This window comes from Neophocaena asiaeorientalis, unplaced genomic scaffold (genome assembly GCF_003031525.2).
Source record: "Neophocaena asiaeorientalis asiaeorientalis breed wild unplaced genomic scaffold, Neophocaena_asiaeorientalis_V1.1 scaffold204, whole genome shotgun sequence".
Classification (NCBI taxonomy): domain Eukaryota; kingdom Metazoa; phylum Chordata; class Mammalia; order Artiodactyla; family Phocoenidae; genus Neophocaena; species Neophocaena asiaeorientalis.
In genome coordinates, this window is record NW_020173922.1 from 5,562,979 (window position 1) to 5,583,479 (window position 20,501).

At 47.7% G+C, this 20,501-nt stretch overlaps 3 protein-coding genes across 7 annotated transcripts; 2 read left to right on the plus strand and 1 right to left on the minus strand.

The window, feature by feature from the left end:
- Positions 1 to 228: 228 nt before the first annotated feature.
- TMCO6 (transmembrane and coiled-coil domains 6) lies at positions 229 to 5,639 on the plus strand. Of its 5 annotated transcripts, none has more exons than XM_024752335.1 (12): positions 229 to 387; positions 522 to 634; positions 2,128 to 2,243; positions 2,350 to 2,533; positions 2,792 to 2,896; positions 3,073 to 3,158; positions 3,391 to 3,507; positions 3,724 to 3,835; positions 3,950 to 4,136; positions 4,280 to 4,374; positions 4,786 to 4,953; positions 5,204 to 5,633. In XM_024752335.1, exons 1-12 carry the CDS (start codon positions 303 to 305, stop codon positions 5,315 to 5,317), a joined length of 1,482 nt encoding a protein of 493 aa, XP_024608103.1. In that variant the 5' UTR covers positions 229 to 302; the 3' UTR covers positions 5,318 to 5,633. The 5 variants fall into 5 exon arrangements, with proteins under 5 accessions (XP_024608103.1, XP_024608104.1, XP_024608106.1 ...); XM_024752336.1 differs by having other exon boundaries at positions 4,280 to 4,362; XM_024752338.1 differs by having other exon boundaries at positions 4,073 to 4,136.
- Positions 5,598 to 7,466, minus strand: NDUFA2 (NADH:ubiquinone oxidoreductase subunit A2). Its single transcript, XM_024752341.1, has 3 exons — positions 7,333 to 7,466; positions 7,104 to 7,210; positions 5,598 to 5,913 (listed from the first exon to the last, which is right to left on the minus strand). The coding sequence occupies exons 1-3, from the start codon at positions 7,431 to 7,433 to the stop codon at positions 5,822 to 5,824; spliced, it is 300 nt and encodes a 99-aa protein (XP_024608109.1). The 5' UTR covers positions 7,434 to 7,466; the 3' UTR covers positions 5,598 to 5,821.
- Positions 7,467 to 7,619: 153 nt separating this feature from the next.
- On the plus strand, positions 7,620 to 19,704 carry IK (IK cytokine). The gene is made up of 20 exons (XM_024752424.1): positions 7,620 to 7,754; positions 8,314 to 8,380; positions 9,668 to 9,760; positions 10,708 to 10,767; positions 11,589 to 11,756; positions 11,936 to 12,050; positions 12,512 to 12,582; positions 12,675 to 12,721; positions 13,612 to 13,775; positions 15,655 to 15,763; positions 16,111 to 16,150; positions 16,312 to 16,525; positions 16,775 to 16,793; positions 17,258 to 17,336; positions 17,596 to 17,676; positions 17,932 to 17,989; positions 18,822 to 18,910; positions 19,113 to 19,221; positions 19,397 to 19,431; positions 19,516 to 19,704. Exons 1-20 carry the CDS (start codon positions 7,739 to 7,741, stop codon positions 19,541 to 19,543), a joined length of 1,662 nt encoding a protein of 553 aa, XP_024608192.1. The 5' UTR covers positions 7,620 to 7,738; the 3' UTR covers positions 19,544 to 19,704.
- The last annotated feature ends 797 nt before the right edge of the window (positions 19,705 to 20,501 follow it).

A 20,501-nucleotide genomic window follows, 5' to 3' on the forward strand; every position in this document is an offset into this window, starting at 1 on the left:
TCGCTAGGGGCCTGGGGCTGTCCGGGTCGAGGTTGGGTTACTTCCTTTACTAGATCGGAAGCCGAGAAGCTGGAGGCCAAGGGAAGGGGCAGCTATCTGGAATTCGCTCGTCTAGAGCTCCGCCCCGCCCCGTCCCGCCCGTGGTCGCTTCCCCATGTTCCGCCCCTCCTTCACTTCACGTCATGCCCCGCCCACTGGCACCTCCCCTTCCGTTCTATGCTGCGGCTGCGCAGTCCGTACCATCTTCTAGACTCCTCGGTCCCGTTGCGTCCTTTCTGGTGCAGGTTTACTCCAGTTCCAGCATGTGGAGCCGACAGCGGGGCCGCCTCAAGCCGTTATGCTGCGGGGTGGAGGAGCTACGGTGCCGCCGGCGGGAGCGGGAGGCAGGTGCGGGCGGGCGAGGGAACACGGGAGGATGAGGGTATGGCGGTCGGAGTAGGGGTGAGGCGGCTTCCAGGGTTGGAGATGGGTTCTGGGTCCTGGGTGCCCCTCCCATGATCAAGCGGCTCCTTTGCTCCCAGCACTGCGGAAGGCACGGAGAGAGCAGCAGCTGGTCAGCAAGAGGCTGCTGAGAGACGAAGCCTTGGAGGAAGCCGAGGAGGGATGTGTGGCCATGATCTTCGGGGAAGCCGAGGTGAGGGGGCAGGGTGCTTGGTGAGATCCACACCAGGTAGCGGCAAATACCTTCTCTTGTACTCGAGGTCCGCCCCCAAACCTGAACGCGGTCCCTTCAACAACACCTTCCGTCTAGTGGGCCAAGCCGGAAACCAGGGAATCACCCTCGACAACTCTATTCCTCATCCCCACATCAATACATCATCAAGTCCTAGTCCCCCCCCCCCCACTTTTAAATGGCGTTGCTATCACGATCGCCACCACCCTCTTCTCTGAATACTTAACAGCAGCCTCCTAACAGGTCATCTGCAGAAATTTTGCCCCTCAAGTTAATTCTCTATACATCAGTCAGATGCGTCTTTTAAAAACACAGAGACCAAAATCCTTCCTGTGATCTACACAGTCCAGCATGGTCTAACCTCTGCTACTTCCAACCTTATCAGTTCACTCATTTCAGACAAATTGTCCTCTTTTCAGTTCTTGGAACAATATACCAGGCTCTTTCCTGTCTCAAGGCCTTTGCATTTGCTGCATCTAAAGTGGGTCTGCAGAGTATTAATCATACTAATTGTTTGCTTTTTACCGTTTCTCCAACTAGACTTTAAATCCACAGGAACCTGGACCTTATTTGTCATCAGTGAAAACTCAGATGCCTATACAGTATCTGGCATATAGTAGATGCTCAGTATTTATGGAATAAGTGAACGAAAGAATTTGTTTCAGCTCATTTATTCATTCAGCAAGCATTGGGTATCCCCTGTTTATATTATGTTTACATATATAGTTTACAAAGCACTTATACCTAGGTTATACCATTTATTCATTGTGTGCTTACTTTATACCAAGGCACCTATGCTGGGTACTGAGGTACAGAAAGATGAAGAGCGAGTCCCTTTCTTTGACGTGTTCACAACCCATTGAAGGAGACAGATGTGCTCCTACCTGTCATGAAGGAAACATGAGGCACAGTAGAAACCCCTGAGTCTTCCAAAGGGAGCCAGAAAGAGCTAACTTCCCGGAGGCAGTGAGAGCAGAAATCTAAAGGAAGTGGAGGACCTGGGGAGGGTATTCCAGGCAGAAAGAATAGATTATGCGCAAGCTTGGAAGCATTAAAAAACACGTCATGTGATGCGCAGTGTTGTTGCAGTGTCGGTTGCATGGGGAGAATCGCTAGAGGGATAGGTTGTGTCAGGCTGAGAGGTTTAAATGTTATCCTTGAAATAACACAGTAAAAAGGCAGAGTAGATGTTATGCTCTTTTCTCAGGTGAGAAACTGGGGTTTAGTCCCCTGTAGCATAAGTGGCAGGGCTTGTATTAAACCCAGTTCTGATTCCCTCTTCTGTCCACTCTACTGCAAGGTTGGCACTTATTGGCCATATTACAGTGAATGATGAGTTCTAGGAATAGTGCCATATTGAAGGGCTCACAGCTGAAGTGGGAAGAGCAGAACTCATGCCTTGCTTTCTGGCAACTATGTGTTGCCATCTCTCTTCTCCCTGCCCTGGGCTCCAGATCCAGCAGTTCCTGCGGTTAGCCCAGCGGGGGACAGAGGAAAAGGAGAGAGAGGGGGCTCTGGTCAGCCTTCGGCGAGGCTTGCAGCACCCTGAGACGCAACAGACCTTCATCAGGTCAGTGCGGGTGGTGTGAGTGTGTGGCTGGGTCTCTGAGGGGTGGACAGGAGTGTGGGGGGGATGGGCCACTGGCTGAGCAGGGCTCTGGTGCTCACTCATGTAGGCTGGAGGGCAGCATTCGGACCCTAGTCGGGCTCCTGACCAGCAACCAGGCCCTGCTGCAGCTTGAGGCGGCTCGGTGCCTTCATGAGCTCTCTCACTCTGAGCAGTCTGCAGTAGTTGAGGCCTGCCTGCCAGCCACTTCCTACCTTCTCACCTACCTCTCCGGTCACAGCTCAGACTTTATAGTAAGCCCTGCCCCTTCCTACCTTGTTCTTGGTTTGGATTTAAAAATTGTGCTTTTGGGTCCAGTTTGAGCTGGCAGGTAGGCAAAAGAGGAAAACCTGTTTCTCCTGATGCCCCCAGCCATACACATACCCATCATCTCCCATTCCCCTGTGCCCCGATCCTCAAGGACAGGTATGCTCCAGCTTCCCCACTCCCACCCCTACCCCACCCCGGCCTGAGACAGGCCAAGCCCAGTGCTTTTGTTGTCCTGCTCTCAGGAGCTCTGTCTGTATACACTGGGTAACCTGATTGTGGAGAGTGAGGCTGTGAGAAGGCAGCTCCTGCCACAGGGCATTGTTCCGGCCTTGGCTGCCTGCATCCAGGTAAGTGTCCACCTCCTTGCTTCCTCTCTGGGCACCCCTCCCCTCACGTCTCTCCACATGCCCCACCTGCTTTGGGTAGGCAGCTCCAGCCTCTGCTCTGTGCTAAGGGGTTGAAAGTCTCAGGAAATCTTATGGCCTAGGCTCCAGAGTCAGATCCCTACTCTGTCTGCTTCTAGTCTCCCCATCTGACTGTGCTGGAAGCTCTTGGATATGCCTTGTCCCAGCTTCTGCAGGCTAAGGAAGCTCCAGAGAAGATCATCCCGTAAGTAAAATTGAGTCTCCAGATGTGTGTGCAGGTGTGACCTACTTGGTAGTGTAGCTCCTGATGCCTGATCGAGTTTTGTTTCCAAAGCTGTTGCACATTTCAACCCCATGTGCCTGACTGGGAAGAGCTTTGGGTTTGGACGCTTTCCCACCTGCTCTCAGGGTTTGGGAAGAGTGACTGGCATCTTGCCTTCTGTGGTTCCTACTCACAGCTCTGCTTCTACTGACAGCTCTGTCCTGGGCTCCACTCTCCCACAACATATGCTGCAATTGTTGCAACCTGGCCCAAAGCTGAACCTTGGAGTAGCTGTGGAGTTTGCCTGGTGCCTTCACTATATCATCTGCAGGTAATAGGTCAATTGGGGAAGTGCCACAAACCTCCCCTGGGGCTTCCTTCCATGACACTCAGGTTTTTGAACTTTGGTTTCTGGAATTGTTGTGGTGAGTTTTCCTTGTTTTATGGTCCTCTCTTCTTGGAGCTCAGGAAACCCACAGACCTAGGCCATTTGCCACCTTAAAGGTAGGATTGACCGAGTAGTGACTACTTGCTTCCTATTGCCCAGCCAGGTCAACAATGCCCTGCTCATCACCCAGGGTGCTCTGTCCACCCTGGGGCTGCTGCTGTTGGACTTGGCTGGGGCTGTCCAGAGAACTGAGGATGCAGGACTGGAGCTGGTAGGTGAAGAGGACAGGTCAACCTCTGGGTGACCTTTCTTTTTACTCAGCTCTTGCTCCAGTGTGCAGGTTGCCCCTTCCTCCTTAAACCTGAACCCTAACTCGTCTTTGCAGCTGGCATGCCCTGTGCTTCGGTGTCTAAGCAACTTGCTAACAGAGGCAGCAGCAGAGGCTGTGGGAGGGCAACTGCAGCTCCGAGATGAGCGTGTTGTGGCAGCCTTATTTATCCTCCTGCAGTTCCTCCTCCAGAAACAGCCCAGCCTGCTTCCTGAGGGCCTCTGGCTCCTTAACAACCTCACTGGTAAGCACCATAATCTGCCTAGGTCTGGGCCTTTAGATACTGGGAATAATTCCTCATGGCCTGGGCTGACAAGGGTAGGATTGGGAGTGGGTTGGTTTCACGCCCCAGTTGGAGGAACTTCACCCTGACATTTTCCCTTCCAGCAAACAGTCCTAGTTTCTGCACCTCCTTGCTCTCCCTGGATCTGATTGAGCCCCTCTTGCACCTGTTGTCTGTATCTAATGTGGTGAGCGTGTTGGTAGGTATTGGGGTCACTTGAGTCCAAGGTCTGGTGGCCAAAGTGTAAACAGTGGGAGCAGCCCTGAGCCCTCAGAAGTACCCTTAGCTGAGAGCTGGCAGGTGGTGTGGTATGGATGGCTTCAGGGCCAGACCATCAGTCATAGACCAGACAGTCTAGGTGTGAGTCCCTAAACTGTAATTTACTAGTAACTAACCTTGGGCAAATCAACTAACCACCTTAGGCTTCAGTTTCCTCATTTATAATTGGGAATAGTAATCCTACCTGAGGGTGGCTGAGGGGATTACAGAATATGCATATAAAACTGCTTGGCACAGTGCCTGGGCATGTGGTCAGCATTCCACAGAAGCTATCGTTAAAATCTTTGGTTTTCATCGTTTGTGGTGACTGTGTACATATATTTGTCTGCAGGTGCTCACGGTTCTGTGCAACGTTGCAGAGAAAGGTCCTGCTTACTGTCAGCGTCTATGGCCAGGGCCCCTGCTCTCCTCCTTGCTGGACACGTTGGCCTTCTCTGACACTGAAGTAGTAGGCCAGAGTTTGGAGCTGCTGCAACTGCTGTTCCTCTATCAGCCAGGGGTGGGTTTCTGGCCTTAGTCCCCAATCCTTCTGTTCTGAAGCCTCTGGTCTCACCATGGCCCCTTTCCTTCCAGTAACTTTAGTCATTGCTCTGGGCCTGGCTAGCCTATGTGGGCTCCAGGTCCGAACTTCCATACTCTTGTTGGGAATGCATTCTTCCAAGAAGAGGTGGGCTAACCCATAAGGCTGTGGTAATTGCGTGTTAGCACTGAGGGACCCAGTGTTGAATCCTTTTCTTCCCTGCTCTCAGGCTGCCCAGGCCTTCTTGCAGCAGTCAGGGCTGCAGGCCCTACAAAGGCATGAGGAGGTAGCACAGCTCCAGGATCGTGTGCATGCTCTCCAGCAGACAGCTCTTCATGGGTGACTTGACTTCTCAAAGTCATGTACTCCACTCCCCATCTCCCCCACTCCCCAGCTTCCTGGCCCACAGAGCCCCTTTGGGAGGTTTAGAACCATAATGACATCATGCCCTCTGCTCCCACACCTAAGCCTAAGTTAAGATCTCTGGATCCCAGCTCCTCCTGTTTTACCCAGCAGTGTCCAGGTGGGAGGACCAGAGGGAACCCAGTGTGGCCTACTTAATCTGGGTCCATAGAATCTCCTTTTTTCTTTTTTTTTTTTTTTTTTCTTCAGCAGCTGGTGGCTTTTGATGGGACGGAATAAAATAAGTTTTATTTTTATATTCAGCTGCTTTGCCTCATTTGATTGCACAATAAGGGGTAGTCGGTGGAATGAGAAACAGAACATCCTGAGACAGCATTTTCAGCACAAGCTTTATAAAGAGCAGAAGAACACATTTCTCCACATTGTACTCAGTCCAGCAGAGCTCAGGCTCTGGGGCTCTTGCTCTTAATCCTCAGTGGAGGCTTCAGGCTTTGCCACGTAGCACATTCTCCAGGGCTCTGGTTACCTGATCAGCACTGAAGTTGTTCAAAGAGACATTCTTCTCTTGGCCAAATGCTGAAGAGAGAGGGAGGTGATTAAGTATCCGCTCTGCACTGTACGGGCTACCAAAGTATAATACTGTCTTCAACTTACAGTCTTGGTAGGATAGGAAGGGTAGTAGAATTTCGGCTGATTCTGGGCAGTCATAATGGGAAGGAAAGTGTTTCAGGAACGTTTTAAGGGGCATGGTAGGCATTTATTATTAACCATTGTGAGCAGTGTATTACATGAGCCTGCCTTTTAATGGTGCCCATTCAGTGGCTCCCATTGTTCATCTAAAGTTATTTGTGTCCATCTCCTTCTCTACTGGCTTTTGGGAGGAAAACCTTTGTTCCTCCTCCAAACAATGTTTAGTGCATGGCATACTGCAGTTGTCCACTGTTATAATGGATCTGCCTTGGGTGTGACTCCCTGCCGTCCTCCAGACATTGCTAGGGTGAGGTTTAGTTAAAAGCCGTGATTAAAAATACCATTATTCAGTGAGTATAAATATTTATTGTGTGTCCCTATGTGTCAGGCAGCATGACAGTTATTTTCAAATTGTGGTAAAATGACACATTAATAAGTATGTGGTAAAATTGTACAGGGTAAAGGGGCAATGTTACATAACTGGCCAGGGAATGCCTTTTTGAGGAGTTTGAATTATAACAAAGAGCCAGCCATGGAAGTCTGGCAGAAGTGCAGTCTAGGAAGGGGGAACAGAGGTAGAAGCTCAACCCTGTTATACATACTAGCTGAATAACCAAAGAATCCACCCCTCATATTAATTAAGGTTAAATGAGATTTAGGCAGGAAAGCACTCAGCACAGGGCCTAGCAGTAAGTGCTCAACACAGTCATTATTTTATGTTTTTACTATTGAGATTCTCACTCTGTCTGGACCGGCACTGACCACACAATTTGGAAGGACCTACACTGATGGACTGGACCAGCATCCCTTCTCCCCTATCTGAAGCCTGTTCTGAATTACAAAGACGACAGCTTCTGATCCCTATGCAGGACAGGGCCCGCCTCCACATAGATGTTATTGGGACACAAAGCATCCTGTAACCCTGCGAATGTATATTTCCTTATCTGCAACGAGGTCAACAGCAAGTCCGAATTCAGACCCTGAACAAGGTTTCTGTGTGACCTTGGGCGGCCGTTTCTTTTCTCGAACCCTTGTTCCTCCACCGGGGTCTCAGGTCCCCGGCGTCCTGTGCTCACCGTAGCGGGCCCAAAGCTTGGGCTGCACATCGGAGCACTCGCGGATTAGGATGGGCAGGTCGGGGTTCGCCTTCTTCAGCTCCACATAGCGTTTCTCGATGAAGTCCCTGCAAGGCCGAAGAGAGCACCGTGCGTGCGGTGTGGGCGCGGGCCTCCTCAAACACCCGGGAGGTCGCGGTCGTGACCCCAGCGTCCCGAAGCCCGCCCACCTCACTGGGCCGCGCCTCACCTGACTCCCAGGCTTCCGGGCGAGCGCTGGCATAAGTGGATACGAATCTCACGGAGGCCCAATTTGGCACGGATCCCCCTACTCGCTGCAGCAGCCGCCATCTGGGCTAGTACCAACTCATCCGCCCTAGACCTTCCGGCCAAGTGATCCTATCAGACCAGCCGCGGACGCTCCAGCCCCGGGATAGGTTGGCTGACGTAAGGGGCGGGGCCAAGTTTAGCCAATGCCATAAAAGCATTGCAGGTCAACTCTTACTCGGATTTCTCCGCCCTCCGTTGCGGCGGAAAAGCTGGGGCACGAAAGGCACTGTGGGTAGACTGTTGAGGTGCATTGTGGGGAGTCGCCTGTAGCTGCCGTGTTGTTGTAGGGTCCTCGGTCGTTGCTGGGTTGAAGTACCGCGGACGAAATGCCGGAGCGAGATAGTAAGGCTCGGGGCATCTGCCCTTTCTTCCCCGCGGGACTCGGGACACTTGGCGCGTTATTTTGGCCTCAGAATTTAAGCCGGCTGTGTGCGCGAGGGTGGAGGCGGGCCGGGATGTGACGCTTGTAGCCTGGCGAAGCAGTTGGGCCCCGAGCGAGGCCGGGCAGCTCCAGACTGTCCCTCAGTCTTGTCCTTGCCCCAACCCACGACAGATGAGATTTATCTGTGAACCACCCCCAGACCCCGTCACTTAATTTTTGGTTCCGTAAATTTATCTTTCGTGTAGTATCTTAGGTGTCATCTTCAAGAAGTTTTTGCTGATCCTCCAGCGCTGGTTTAGGGGCCCCCTCCTCTGAGCTCCCATAGCTCCTTGTATTTTCCTACTTCAGCACTTGTTACCCTGTATTGTCAGTGTCGATGTTCTTGCCTTTCTTCCTCACTAGATTGTGAGCAACTTAACTCGACAGGAAAAGACGTCTGTATTGTTCACTACTAGATCCCCAACTTTTGCACAAGACCTGACTCTAAAGAGATTGATTAACATCAATTCCTTTTCTTAGGCGAGCCGTTCTCCAACCCTTTGGCCCCAGATGGCCATGATGTGGACGATCCTCACTCCTTCCACCAGTGAGTGTTTTGATGTAGAACCATGGGAATGAGCTGGGTAATGAGTAAAGTAGTGGTGGTGGTGGTGGTGGTGAAAGAATTCTGAATGTCTTGTCAGCAAGGATGACCAAAAAATCATACCGCTTGCCTCTTTATCTTTGTGAACTTTAACTGGATCAGGCCAACTGTATAAGAGTATTAGAGGGGAAATTATGGCAGGGAGAGTGCTAGTTTTTAAAATTGATGTTTAATTACACGTTATATAGGAATTAATTCTTGTAGAAAATTAAAACATCAGAATAAGGGTAATGTTGTCTTTGATAACATCCCCAATTCCATCCCCTTTCTTAGAGGTAACCACCGTTACCTTTTTTACACTTATCTTTTTGTCCTACTCTTTTTAAATGTATTTGTGTACACACATTCATATCTGAGTAAAATACATCATTGCTTTGTGAATTAAAATATTAAAATTAATCAGTGATATATTGTCTATATATCAACTTTGCCACCTGTGTTGGGGTTTTTTTAGTAATTTATTTATTTTTGGCTGCATTGGGTCTTTGTTGCTGCACGAGGGCTTTCTCTAGTTGTGGCAAGCGGGGGCTACTCTTCGTTGCAGTGCGCAGGCTTCTCATTGTGGTGGCTTCTCTTGTTGCGGAGCACAGGCTCTAGGCACGCGGGCTCAGTAGTTGTGGCTCGCAGGCTCTAGAGCGCAGCCTCAGTAGTTGTGGCGCACAGCCTCAGTTGCTCTGTGGCACGTGGGATCTTCCCGGACCAGGGCTCGAACCAGTGTCCCCTGCGTTGGCAGGCGGATTCTTAAGCACTGTGCCACCAGAGAAGTCCCATCCTCTCACTCATTCTTGATTTATAAAACTTTTTTTTTTAGTAGCCGCGAGCAGTGGCTACTCTGTTGCAGTGTGCAGGATTCTCATTGCGGTGGCTTCTCTTGTTGTGGAGGACGGGCTCTAGGTACGCGGGCTTCAGTAGTTGTGGCTCGCGGGCTGTAGAGCATAGGCTCAGTCGTTGTGGCACACAGGCTTAGTTGCTCCGCGGCATGTGGGATCTTCCCGGACCAGGGCTCGAACCAGTGTCCCCTGCGTTGGCAGGCGGATTCTTAACCACTGTGCCACCAGGGAAGTCCAATTTATCAAACTTTTTAATCGTTAACAGTCTGATGCATTAAAAGTGGCATGTTCTTTGTTTTAATTTGTTTTTCTCTGATTTCTAGTAAAGTGAACCATATTTTTTACATATTCCTTTTCCAATTCTTATTGGGTACTAATTTATAAAATTTTCGCCCTCTAGATCAAAACTCACTAATGAAGACTTCAGGAAACTTCTCATGACCCCAAGGGCTGCACCTGCTTCTGCACCACCCTCTAAGTCACGTCACCATGAGTAAGTTCTGGGGTGATCCAATCTGTTTCCCATCTCCTTCCTATGGAAAATTTATTGAACTAGTTATCTTAGGAACTGGAAAGCTAGTTCTCTTTTTTTTTTTTTTTTTGCGGTACGCGGCCTCTCACTGTTGTGGCCTCTCCCGTTGCGGAGCACAGGCTCCAGACGCGCAGGCCCAGCGGCCATGGCTCACGGGCCCAGCCGCTCCGCGGCACGTGGGATCTTCCCAGACCGGGGCACGAACCCGCGTCCCCTGCATCGGCAGGCGGACTCTCTGCCACTGCGCCACCAGGGAAGCCCCGCTAGTTCTCTTTTGAGGTCCATGGTTCTGATTCTCTGCCTTTTGAGATTGAAGCTCCAGGAAAGACTGGGATGCTGTATGGATCTCATTTTTTAAAAAATATTTACTTATTTATTTGGCTGTGCCGGGTCTTAGTTGTGGCACACGGGATCTTTTAGTTGCTGCATGCAGGATTTTTAGTTGTGGCGTGTGAACTCTTAGTCGCGGCATGTGGGATCTAGTTCCTTGACCAGGGATTGAACCTGGGCCCCCTGCATTGGGAGCATGGAGTCTTAGCCACTGGACTACCAGGGAAGTCCCATGGGGATCTCATTTTTTCTCAGAGTATGTTCCATGGACCATTTGTACTAGAGTTGCTACTGGTGCTTAAATAAGTAGATTTCTGGGTCCATTCTAGCCCCACGGACTCAAATTCTAAGGCAGATATTTGGGAATATATAATTTTAACAGTCCTTCAGGTGGTTGTGATGCTTTCTAAAGCTTGAGAACCACTCATAAATACTGACATGGATCTCTGCCTGATTGAAACTGGTCAGCTATTGCTGTGGTCAGTATTCTAAGCCTTTCTTCAGTCCTCAAAGCCACTTCTTGGGGTTTCTGGGGCTGTGGCAATATTTCACAATCAGTGAATTTCTTTCTTTTCTAGGATGCCAAGGGAGTACAATGAGGATGAAGATCCAGCTGCACGAAGGAGAAAAAAGAAAAGGTAAAGGAAGGATGGAAGAGTGTTGGGTTTTATGGTGGATACTGTTCTGGGAAAAGGAGTAGGGGCTAGTTATGAGGCAAGAGACTGAACTTTTCCTTTCTTGTCTTGAGAGTCTTGCTTTAATAGTGGAGAGGAATGATATTTAGAATGGCTGTTTAGGGCTTTGGAGTCAGCTTGTGTTTTAATCTCATCTTTACCAGTTTCTAGCTGGATGCTGTGGGCATTTTGTTTAACCTCTCTAATCCTCAATATTTTTATGGGTGGAATCAAGATAGTGATAATAACTGTTACCAGGTTGTCATGAGGATCAACTGTGATAGTCCATGTAAACACTTAGTACCAGTGCCTGGCATATAGTCACCACCCAGTTAATTTTGGCTGCTGTCAGTTATCATTGTCATTGCTATTATTTATATGATACGAAGCTTCCTAGACCTGGTACTTTGCTTTTTTCTCTTTTCTTGAGGAGGACTGGCAAGGAATGATATATTTTCAGGTGATATTTGGAACGTGATAAAAACTCAGAGACTTCCTGGTTGCCGTATGGTAAAGTCTCATACTTGTAGAGACTCGGTGATGTAGAGTTAGGTGACATCAAAGGATTCTGAAGTGACAGTTGGAGTATACTATGGTGGCATTAGAACAGTGTATCTGTGAGCTGGAAGATGCTGTAGTTCTGTTTTTGAGGAATATCAAGAGGTGGCCAGCAGTTCTATGAGGACATATATGAGCTTTCAGCATAGAGAGTTGGGTGAAGGTATAGGGAAACAGGCAGGAACAGTTCTGCTGAGCCTTACACATTTGCCTTTCCCTGGTCACAGTTATTATGCCAAACTTCGCCAACAAGAAATTGAGAGAGAAAGAGAACTAGCAGAGAAGTACCGGGACCGTGCCAAGGAACGGCGGGATGGAGTGAACAAAGATTATGAGGAAACTGAGCTGATCAGCACCACAGCTAACTACAGGGCTGTGGGCCCCACTGCTGAGGCGTGAGTACCGAGTGGGCCAGGGCATGGTTCCCTCAGCATTGCAAAGTCATACAATGGCAGTATGAATTCTTCCTCACATTTTCCTTGCTCTGGAAAGCCATTTCCCCATGCCAAGCCATTTCAAGAGGCACTTGCCACCCACAAAGGATGGTTCTTATGTGGCCTCTTTCATTCTACAGGGACAAATCAGCTGCAGAGAAGAGAAGACAGTTGATCCAGGAGTCCAAATTTTTGGGTGGTGACATGGAACACACCCATTTGGTGAAAGGCTTGGATTTTGCTCTGCTTCAGAAGGTGAGCTTGGTTGGTAGATGGCGAGTAATACTAGCATGCTGAATGCTCACCTTTTGGGGTGAGGAGGGAGACTGCTGTTAGTTCAGACCATGTAGAAGAACTAACGGTGTCCCCTCTGTAGGACTAATTGCTATTCATCCTTCAAGTCTCAGCCTCAGTTTTATCTTCTTGGGTAAACAAACCTTCCCTGATCACCTGTGTATTGTTAAGTCTCCCCACCCCTCACCTCCCACTACCTGCACCCTTGCATAGCTCTTCTGTTTTACTTACAGCATTTATCACACTTTGTTGTTTAATTGTTTAATTTGTCTGTCTCTCTTTTTATAAGCTCCATTAGGGCAAGGACTATATTGTTTTGTTCAGTATTGAGTTCTTAGTTCCTGGCACAGTGTGGTATAATGGTGTTCAGTTAGGATATGTAAAGTGAATAAATGTCTAAACCTTACTTGCTTTCCTGTTAGGTACGAGCAGAAATTGCCAGCAAAGAGAAAGAGGAGGAAGAACTGATGGAAAAGCCCCAGAAGGAAACCAAGTAAATAAACATCAGGGAGAGCTTGAGAGTTTAGAAAGGAGGGGCCAAAAGTAGGAACTCATTTAGCAAAAATGTTCTTTTTGTCTTTTCAGGAAAGATGAGGATCCTGAAAATAAAATAGAATTTAAAACACGTTTGGGTGAGTACAGAATTTCTACACTAGTGGCTGTGCATTCCAGGGGAATTGTAAGGAATTTAGTGCTCTGGATGGAATATGCTTCCCCTTTCCCTCAATCTACTTTTATCTCTTTTTTGTCCCCAAACCAGCTACTTCCCACAAAATACTCTAATAGAACTCAGATGTAGACTTAGTTATTTCATATATATTACTAATATCCCCTCAGTTAGGTTGGAAGCTCTTTCAGATTTGGGCTTATCCATATGGGAGGTAGCATGGTTGATGATTAAAAACTCAGAATTCAGAAACCTGCATTTGAATCCTGTAATGAAATCACACTAAGCATGTGATTTTGGGTGCAACCAACTTAACTTCTCAGCTTCTGTTTGTCCACTTGCAAAAATGGGGTTAACGTTCACCTCATGGGATTACTGGGACGAAGAGAAATAATACATGCAACATGCCTATCACACTGAGCATATAGTAGAGCTATTTTTTCCCGTCTTCATCAGTATTACCTTAAACTTCATCCTTCTTCCTCACAGGGCCTAATACAATGCTAGGCACATAGTGCCCTTGAGAAGGCAATGTAGGAAGGGTGGATAAGAGCTCAGTCTTTGGAGTTAAACGGCCGGGGTCCCATTCTTTGTTCTGTCGCTTAGTAGCTATAGGACTTGCAATAGTCATATGACTTAAGTGGTAGTAAAACCCTTACTTCTCAGCCTTAGTATTCTTATCAGCTAAAAGGAGATAATAATGACCACCTCACAGGGCTGTTGTGAAGACTGAATGAAGCAAAGCAAGCATAACACTTGGCATGGTGGCTGGCACACAGTAACCACTTAGTAAACAGTAGCTGTTATTGTAGAAGTTTCTCACTGGCTACTTGCTACTCTTTCTCTTTTTTGTAGGCCGAAATGTTTACCGCATGCTCTTCAAGAGCAAAGCATATGAGCGGAATGAGCTGTTTCTTCCAGGCCGCATGGCCTATGTGGTAGACCTGGATGATGAGTATGCTGACACTGACATCCCCACTACTCTCATCCGCAGCAAAGCTGATTGCCCCACCATGGAGGTGAGTGACCCAAGTCCCGAGAGCCTGCTATGTGAGCCTCAAACCTGGGAATCAGCTTCACTTCTGCCCTGAGCCTCATCTACCACATTTAACCAAGGTCTGCCCACCTTTTAACCTCCTAAATCTCAGTTGAATCCATTCACTTTTCTCTGTCTCCACCAATAACACAATAACATTCCAGTCTAAGCCATCATCTCTTGGGACTTCCCTAGTGATCCAGTGGTTAAGACTGTACTTCCAATGCAGGGAGCATGGGTTCGATTCCTGGTTGGGGAAATAAAATCCCACATCCTGTGCAGCATGGCCAAAAAAAAAAAGTCATCATCTCTTGTTGGAACTATTAAAAGGGGCTCCTAGTTGGTTTCCCCACTTCCACTGTGGTTCCCTTCCAATATTCTATTTATTTTTAGTATTGTTGAGATGTAAGTCACATACCAAACAGTTCACCCCTTTAAAGTGTACAATTCAGTGGCTTTTAGTATTTTCATAGAATTGTACAACCGGCATCAGAATCAATTTTAAAACATTTTCATCACCCCGAAAAGAAACCCTGTACTCTTTGGCCGTTACCACTCCCCACATCTTTCCGTCCCCTTTTCCATTAGCATTTTTACACATGGCCAGAGTGATCATTTAACAGCATGACTTTTTCTCATCATGGTTTAGAAGGTTTTTTTTTTTCTTCCTTCACTATTGTCATTTTTTTTTTTTTTAAGATAATTTTTTAGAGCAGTTTAAAGTTCACAGCAGAGCTTCCCTGGTGGTGCAGTGGTTAAGAATCTGCCTGCCAATGCAGGGGACACGGGTTCAAGCCCTGGTCCAGGAAGATCCCACATGCCAGAAATAAATTAATAAATAAATTAATTAATTAAAAAAAAAGTTCACAGCAAAATTGAGAGGAAGGTACAGAGATTTCCCATATATGCCCTGCCCCCGGTTTAGAAGATTTGATGGTTTCTTTATTTTATTTATTTATTTATTTATTTTTTTGGTTTCTTTATTTTTAAAAAATATTTATTTTATTTTTGGCTGCATCGGGTCTTAGTTTTGCAGGATCTTTGTTGCAGTACATGGGCTCTATAGTTGTGGTTCACGTGCTCAGTAGTTGTGGCGCAGGGGCTTAGTTGTTCCATAGCATGTGGGATCTTACTTCTCCAAGCAGGGATAGAACCCGTGTTCCCTGCATTGGAAGGTGGATTCTTAACCACTGGACTGCCAGGGAAGCCCCTTGATGGTTTTTTAGTGTTAGGATAAAGACCAAAATCTTTTTTTTTTTTTAATTAATTAATTTATATTTGGCTGCATTGGGTCTTTGTTGCTGTGTGCAGGCTTTCTCTAGTTGCGGTGAGCGGGGGCCCCTCTTCATTGTGGTGCCCCGGCTTCGCGTTGCAGTGGCTTCTCTTGTTGCGGAGCGCGGGCTTTAGTAGTTGTGGCTTGCGGGCTCCAGAGCGCAAGCTCAGTAGTTGCGGTGCACGGGCTTTGTTGCTCCCTGGCATGTGGGATCTTCCCTGACCAGGGCTCAAACCCGTGCAGGCAGATTATTAACCACTGTGCCACCAGGGAATCCCAAGGCCAAAGTCTGTATCATGGCTTGTGAGGTTCTGTAACTCCTGGCCTCTCCAGCCTCTTTCTACCATGCTTCCCAGTTTATTCTCCAGTCATCCTGGCTTTCTTGAATGTACTAGATTTACTTATGACCCAGGCCGTTGTATGCTGTTTCATCTGTCTGGAATATCCTTTTACAACACCTCCTTTCCCTGTCTTCACCTACTTAATTCTCACTTTTCCTTTAATTTGTTAATTTGTTAAGTAAATGAATAAGTAAATGAAGAGAGTCCTGCTCAGTGGGATAACATTCTTGCTCCTTGGGGGTTTTCAGGCCCAGACCACACTGACCACAAATGACATTGTCATCAGCAAGCTCACCCAGATCCTTTCCTACCTGAGGCAGGGTACCCGCAACAAGAAGCTCAAAAAGAAAGATAAAGGTAATCTGGAGAGTTAGGGAGAGAAACCTTACCCCTGGAGGGGCATCTAAGATGGAACCAGGGTCTCCTGGAGCTTCCAGAACATTGGGAGGCTCCTGGGGACCAGAGAAAAATGGGAGCAGTGGAGCATTAGCAAGGGATGGTTACATCCAGGTTCTGTCTGCTTGACCCACCCAGGAAGCAGTGGTCAGTTTTGAGGCTTGAGGAGGGGGAGTATGGGGTAGCTTTTGTTGTTCCATCTTTTAAACAGAAGATGTTTAAAAGGGCATTGAGAACTGAAAAGCATGGTGAGGCTGAGTGGGAAATAACTCAGGAGTGTCTTCCTCACTCCTCTCTTTATGTTACAGGGAAAATGGAAGAGAAGAAACCCCCTGAGGCTGACATGAAGTATGTATCCTAGCCCTTGCCCCCTGATCTGAGGGAGGAAGGGCCTCTGGGTTTCCTGTCTTTGGCATTTGGGGGAGGCCTTGGTGTGAGAATCTGGAGAAATGGCCAGGGGAAATGGAAGTTTATGTGACCTTGTCAGCTAGGGATCTCTGTTTTCCTAGTATATTTGAAGACATTGGGGATTATGTGCCCTCCACAACCAAGACACCTCGAGACAAGGAGCGGGAGAGATACCGGGAACGGGAGCGTGATCGGGAGAGAGACAGAGACCGTGACAGAGAGCGAGAACGCGATCGAGAGCGGGAGCGGGACCGAGAGAGAGAAGAAGAGAAGAAGAGGCACAGCTACTTTGAGAAGCCAAAAGTGGACGATGAGGTGAGATGTAGTCCCGGGCACTAGGTGGCGGAGCTGCCCATCTCTGTGGCTGCCCAACCAGGTACAAAATCCCTCTGTTATATAGGTGGCTCATGGCTTCACAGCAGCAACTGGGTCAGTTAATCCAGGGTAGGAACCATCCTGGAAATGGGGGCAGGGGGTAGGGTAGGGAATTGATTTAAACTTGAGGGAGAGATGAGTGGGCATCCCTCCTGGTGACACTCACTTCAGTTTCTGTTTTCTTTCTAGCCCATGGATGTTGACAAAGGTGAGTTTTACCCATGGCATCTTGCATTGGCTCTGGCAGTGCTGCTTTCCTCTGGGCTGAGAGTCTGACCCAGAACTCAGAGTTGCCAAGGGTGGGACTGGGGGACTTCCTAGTTCTGGGTTCTCGGAAGATCCGTGTCTTGCTTTATGGAATAGACAGAAGATGAGTCTGGAGTTCTGTCTTCCTGGGCAAGGGCAGGGCATATTTGCTCTGTTTGATATAATTCTCCCAGCTGTGGGGTTCTGAAGACGTGGGGCAGGTTGAGTGGACAGTATTCTGGGCACACTAGTACATCTCAAGCAGAGTAGCTCATTTTGAATTGGAATTTGATTAAAACTTTGTTAGCTAAAGGGTTCTGTTGCTTAAAAAATGTTGTTATGAAAGGCACAGGTGGGAAGTGTGTTGTGGGGAAGAGGTTGTAAGCTCCTTATTTCAAAGTCTGAACAGAGTTCTCTTTCGCCCAGGACCCGGATCCGCCAAGGAGCTGATCAAGTCGATCAATGAAAAGTTTGCTGGATCTGCTGGCTGGGAAGGCACTGAATCATATCCTTTATTTCAGCGTGTTCATTCCAACTCCTCCTGCCTCCCTGCTTCCCCACAATCTCCCCGCCCCCATCTTGCTCTTTCCCTTTTGTGCTGAATTTCGGCAAGGATGAAGTCATGACTTTCCCCTTTCTCAGAGGACTCATTCATGTTCACAGCCCTCTCCTTAGAGTTTTCATGTTGGGGCTTCTAGCCCTTGGCCCTTCCTGCTTGAAGTTTTTCTGCTATTGGGAGAATTATTTTCTTTAACATATCGTATGCTGAAGAAGCCAGAAGACAAGAAGCAGCTGGGAGATTTCTTTGGCATGTCCAATAGCTATGCTGAGTGCTACCCAGCCACGTATGTGAGACTCTGTTACAAAGAAGGGAGGCTGGGATGATTGCAGAACAAGGTGGGGGCAGGGGAGTGAGGTGTAAATTTGATTTGTTGGGACCCAGGGGTACTTCTTACTGGGTAAAGTATTCTGTTAGGCTCTGAGTGGGAGGCCTAGGAGGGGTGGTTGTTCCTAGGCATATAGCCTCTTAGTGGTAGGTTTCTGCATGAACCATAGGAGTCTGGGTCTGCACCATCTCTTTAACTGTTGCTTCTCTTTAGGATGGATGACATGGCTGTGGACAGTGACGAGGAGGTGGATTATAGCAAAATGGACCAGGTGTGGAGCTGGAAGGATGGGTGGGGACAGTTAATCTTTAGCGCATATCCCCTTCCCTCCTCCCAAATGATCTGTTTCATTTCCTGGGCCTCATCTTCCTTCAGCTGCAGCAATAGGAACAGCAGCATTGTGGGGTCCTGGGCAGCTTGACTGTTTTAAAGCATCTGTACAAAGTCAAATGAGATAGGGCCATAAATATATTACTTTTTATTTTCTGTGAAGTGCCAGGCTTTGATTTCCATCCTAGGGAGTAAGCAGGCCTTTAGTGCACATGTAGAAAGGGAAGAAGGAATTTCAGTTTTTAGAAAATAACTGGAAAACAAACAAACTGAGTTTTATTCTAGCCAGGATTGACATTTTCCTCTAAGCCTTAAAACAAAAACAAACAAAAACACCAACAAACACTAACACCATTAAGGGTAAAGAAGTGTCATATACTTTTCCTTGTTTTCTCTGTACTGCAATGCTTAATAGCATGGTTTAATTCTATCTTGGAGCCTTGCTTAACCCTGGCTCTGCCAGGTATTGGTTTTGTGACCAAGCCAACTTATTTTACTGCTTTTTCCTCAGTTTCCTCATTAGAAAAATGGAGAGAACTATAGTTCTCTCTTAATAGAGTTTTTGAGAGAATTAAATAAGATACATATTTAGTGTTCAGAATGATGCCTGGCACATAGTAAGTACACAGTTAACATTTATTATTGTTTATTAGGGTAGGATTTATGAATGATAAAACCTGGGATTATGGGAGAGCCTGGCTTTAATCAAGGGCTAAAATCTCATTTCCACTGACATCTTTTCCTTCCCTGCCCCCCATTCTGTCCTGCAACAGGGTAACAAGAAAGGCCCTTTAGGCCGCTGGGACTTTGATACCCAGGAGGAATACAGCGAGTATATGAACAACAAGGAGGCTTTGCCCAAGTGAGTCTTGGTACTAAATACAGCTAAGAGTGAGGAGAGGGATGGTGGTGGGGGTGGACTAGCCCACAGCAGGTTAGAGGGTGTAGTCTGGCTGAAACATTCTGAAATCGGTTCTCTGCTCACCGGGTCTCCTGGGAACACCTTGCTACTGCTATTCAACCTCGGATGCCTTCTTCCCTCAACTGCCCTTTTTTTCCCTCAGGGCTGCATTTCAGTATGGCATCAAGATGTCTGAAGGGCGTAAAACCAGGCGCTTTAAGGAAACCAATGACAAAGCAGAGCTTGATCGCCAATGGAAAAAGATTAGTGCGGTAAGTGGGACTGGTTCTGGGTGGGAGAGCTTCAGCTGGGAGGAGATACTGGCCCACAGATTCAGGAACAGGCAGTGGGTCAGAGAGCCATGGAAGTAGGAGAGAGGTCAGCCTTGGGTCTCAGGTGAGCTTAGACTGGCAGCATAACCATCAACTATAACTGTTCTTTTTGCAGATCATTGAGAAGAGGAAGAAGATGGAAGCCGATGGGTGAGCAGCATTATTCTTCCTCTGTGAGACTGGTGAGAACTGCTTAGTGTATTGATCTTATGCTCATTTCTCTTTCTATTGCAGGGTTGAAGTGAAAAGACCAAAATACTAATCTCTGGTTCCAACCCCAAGAATAATCTCCACAAGGATGTGCTCTCCACTGCTCGCTTTCTACAATTCCAGAAAAAGTTGCACGATGTTTTTTTTTGTGTGTGAATGTATATAAAATTTCATTGTATAATCTTTTGGTTCCATTAAAATTGGTTAACCTGCTCTCTTATCTTCTCTATGTTGAGGGCCCAGATGCACCAAGAGGGCTACTAATTCCATATACATGTGATTGTATAAAAATCACATGGAGAAAGTCAGCTCAGTCCTTTCCTGAGCTGTGGCTCTAGATTCCTAAGCAGGACATATACTAGCCAGGGTGCCCAATGGAGGAGGGAAGAATGACCCTCACTGTCAGGCAAGAGGTGGGTAGAGAAACTTAAGGATGATTGGTCTTAAATATCAGACTCATCTGGGCCCATCCGGGGACCTAGTCTTAGGGCAGAGGTTCCCTGGGAATTAGGGTCAGCCCAGTGGGCTGCCAGTCTGATCCCAAGGTTGTGCAGGACTGGGCTCTAGGTAAAGGCACCTGATGAGAAACACTCCTGGGAACAAAAACCCTTCACAAATTTATGCCCTTCTGGGATCTTTAGTAATTCCAAGCACAAATCACTGCTTACCTGGTTGAAGGGGAAGTGCCTTGGAGAATCCCTGTCCTAGACCAGAAGAGTTTAGTGCCCTTCAACACACTGAAAGTTTGCCAAGGCCCAGGGTGGGATCGCTGGCCTCCAAATCACTCCATCCCCACCCTTTTCTTCCTCTTGGCTCATTGCCAGCACTTTGGTCTGGTACTCATTAGCAAAGGTCACCAGTTCTTTCTGGCTGGATCCATAGCTGCCACTGCCTGCCCTGAGCTAAGACCTGTGGGCTTACAAGATCCAAGAAGAGCTAGATGGCTACTTTAGCCATTGCCTTTGGTTACTTTCACCTTGGCAGGGCAAGAGCTTTTTGAGGAAGCCAGC

Coding starts and splice junctions, on each gene's coding strand:
- TMCO6 (XM_024752335.1), top strand. CDS start 303: ATGTGGAGCCGACAGCGGGGCCGCCTCAAGCCGTTATGCTGCGGGGTG. Junction 3,836..3,949: donor AGGATGCAGGACTGGAGCTG/GTAGGTGAAGAG, acceptor TCGTCTTTGCAG/CTGGCATGCCCTGTGCTTCG. Junction 4,954..5,203: donor TGTTCCTCTATCAGCCAGGG/GTGGGTTTCTGG, acceptor CCCTGCTCTCAG/GCTGCCCAGGCCTTCTTGCA.
- NDUFA2 (XM_024752341.1), bottom strand. CDS start 7,433: ATGGCGGCTGCTGCAGCGAGTAGGGGGATCCGTGCCAAATTGGGCCTC. Junction 7,211..7,332: donor CCCGGAAGCCTGGGAGTCAG/GTGAGGCGCGGC, acceptor TCGGCCTTGCAG/GGACTTCATCGAGAAACGCT. Junction 5,914..7,103: donor CAAGCTTTGGGCCCGCTACG/GTGAGCACAGGA, acceptor CTCTCTCTTCAG/CATTTGGCCAAGAGAAGAAT.
- IK (XM_024752424.1), top strand. Junction 12,051..12,511: donor ATTTTGCTCTGCTTCAGAAG/GTGAGCTTGGTT, acceptor CTTTCCTGTTAG/GTACGAGCAGAAATTGCCAG. Junction 12,583..12,674: donor AAGCCCCAGAAGGAAACCAA/GTAAATAAACAT, acceptor TTGTCTTTTCAG/GAAAGATGAGGATCCTGAAA.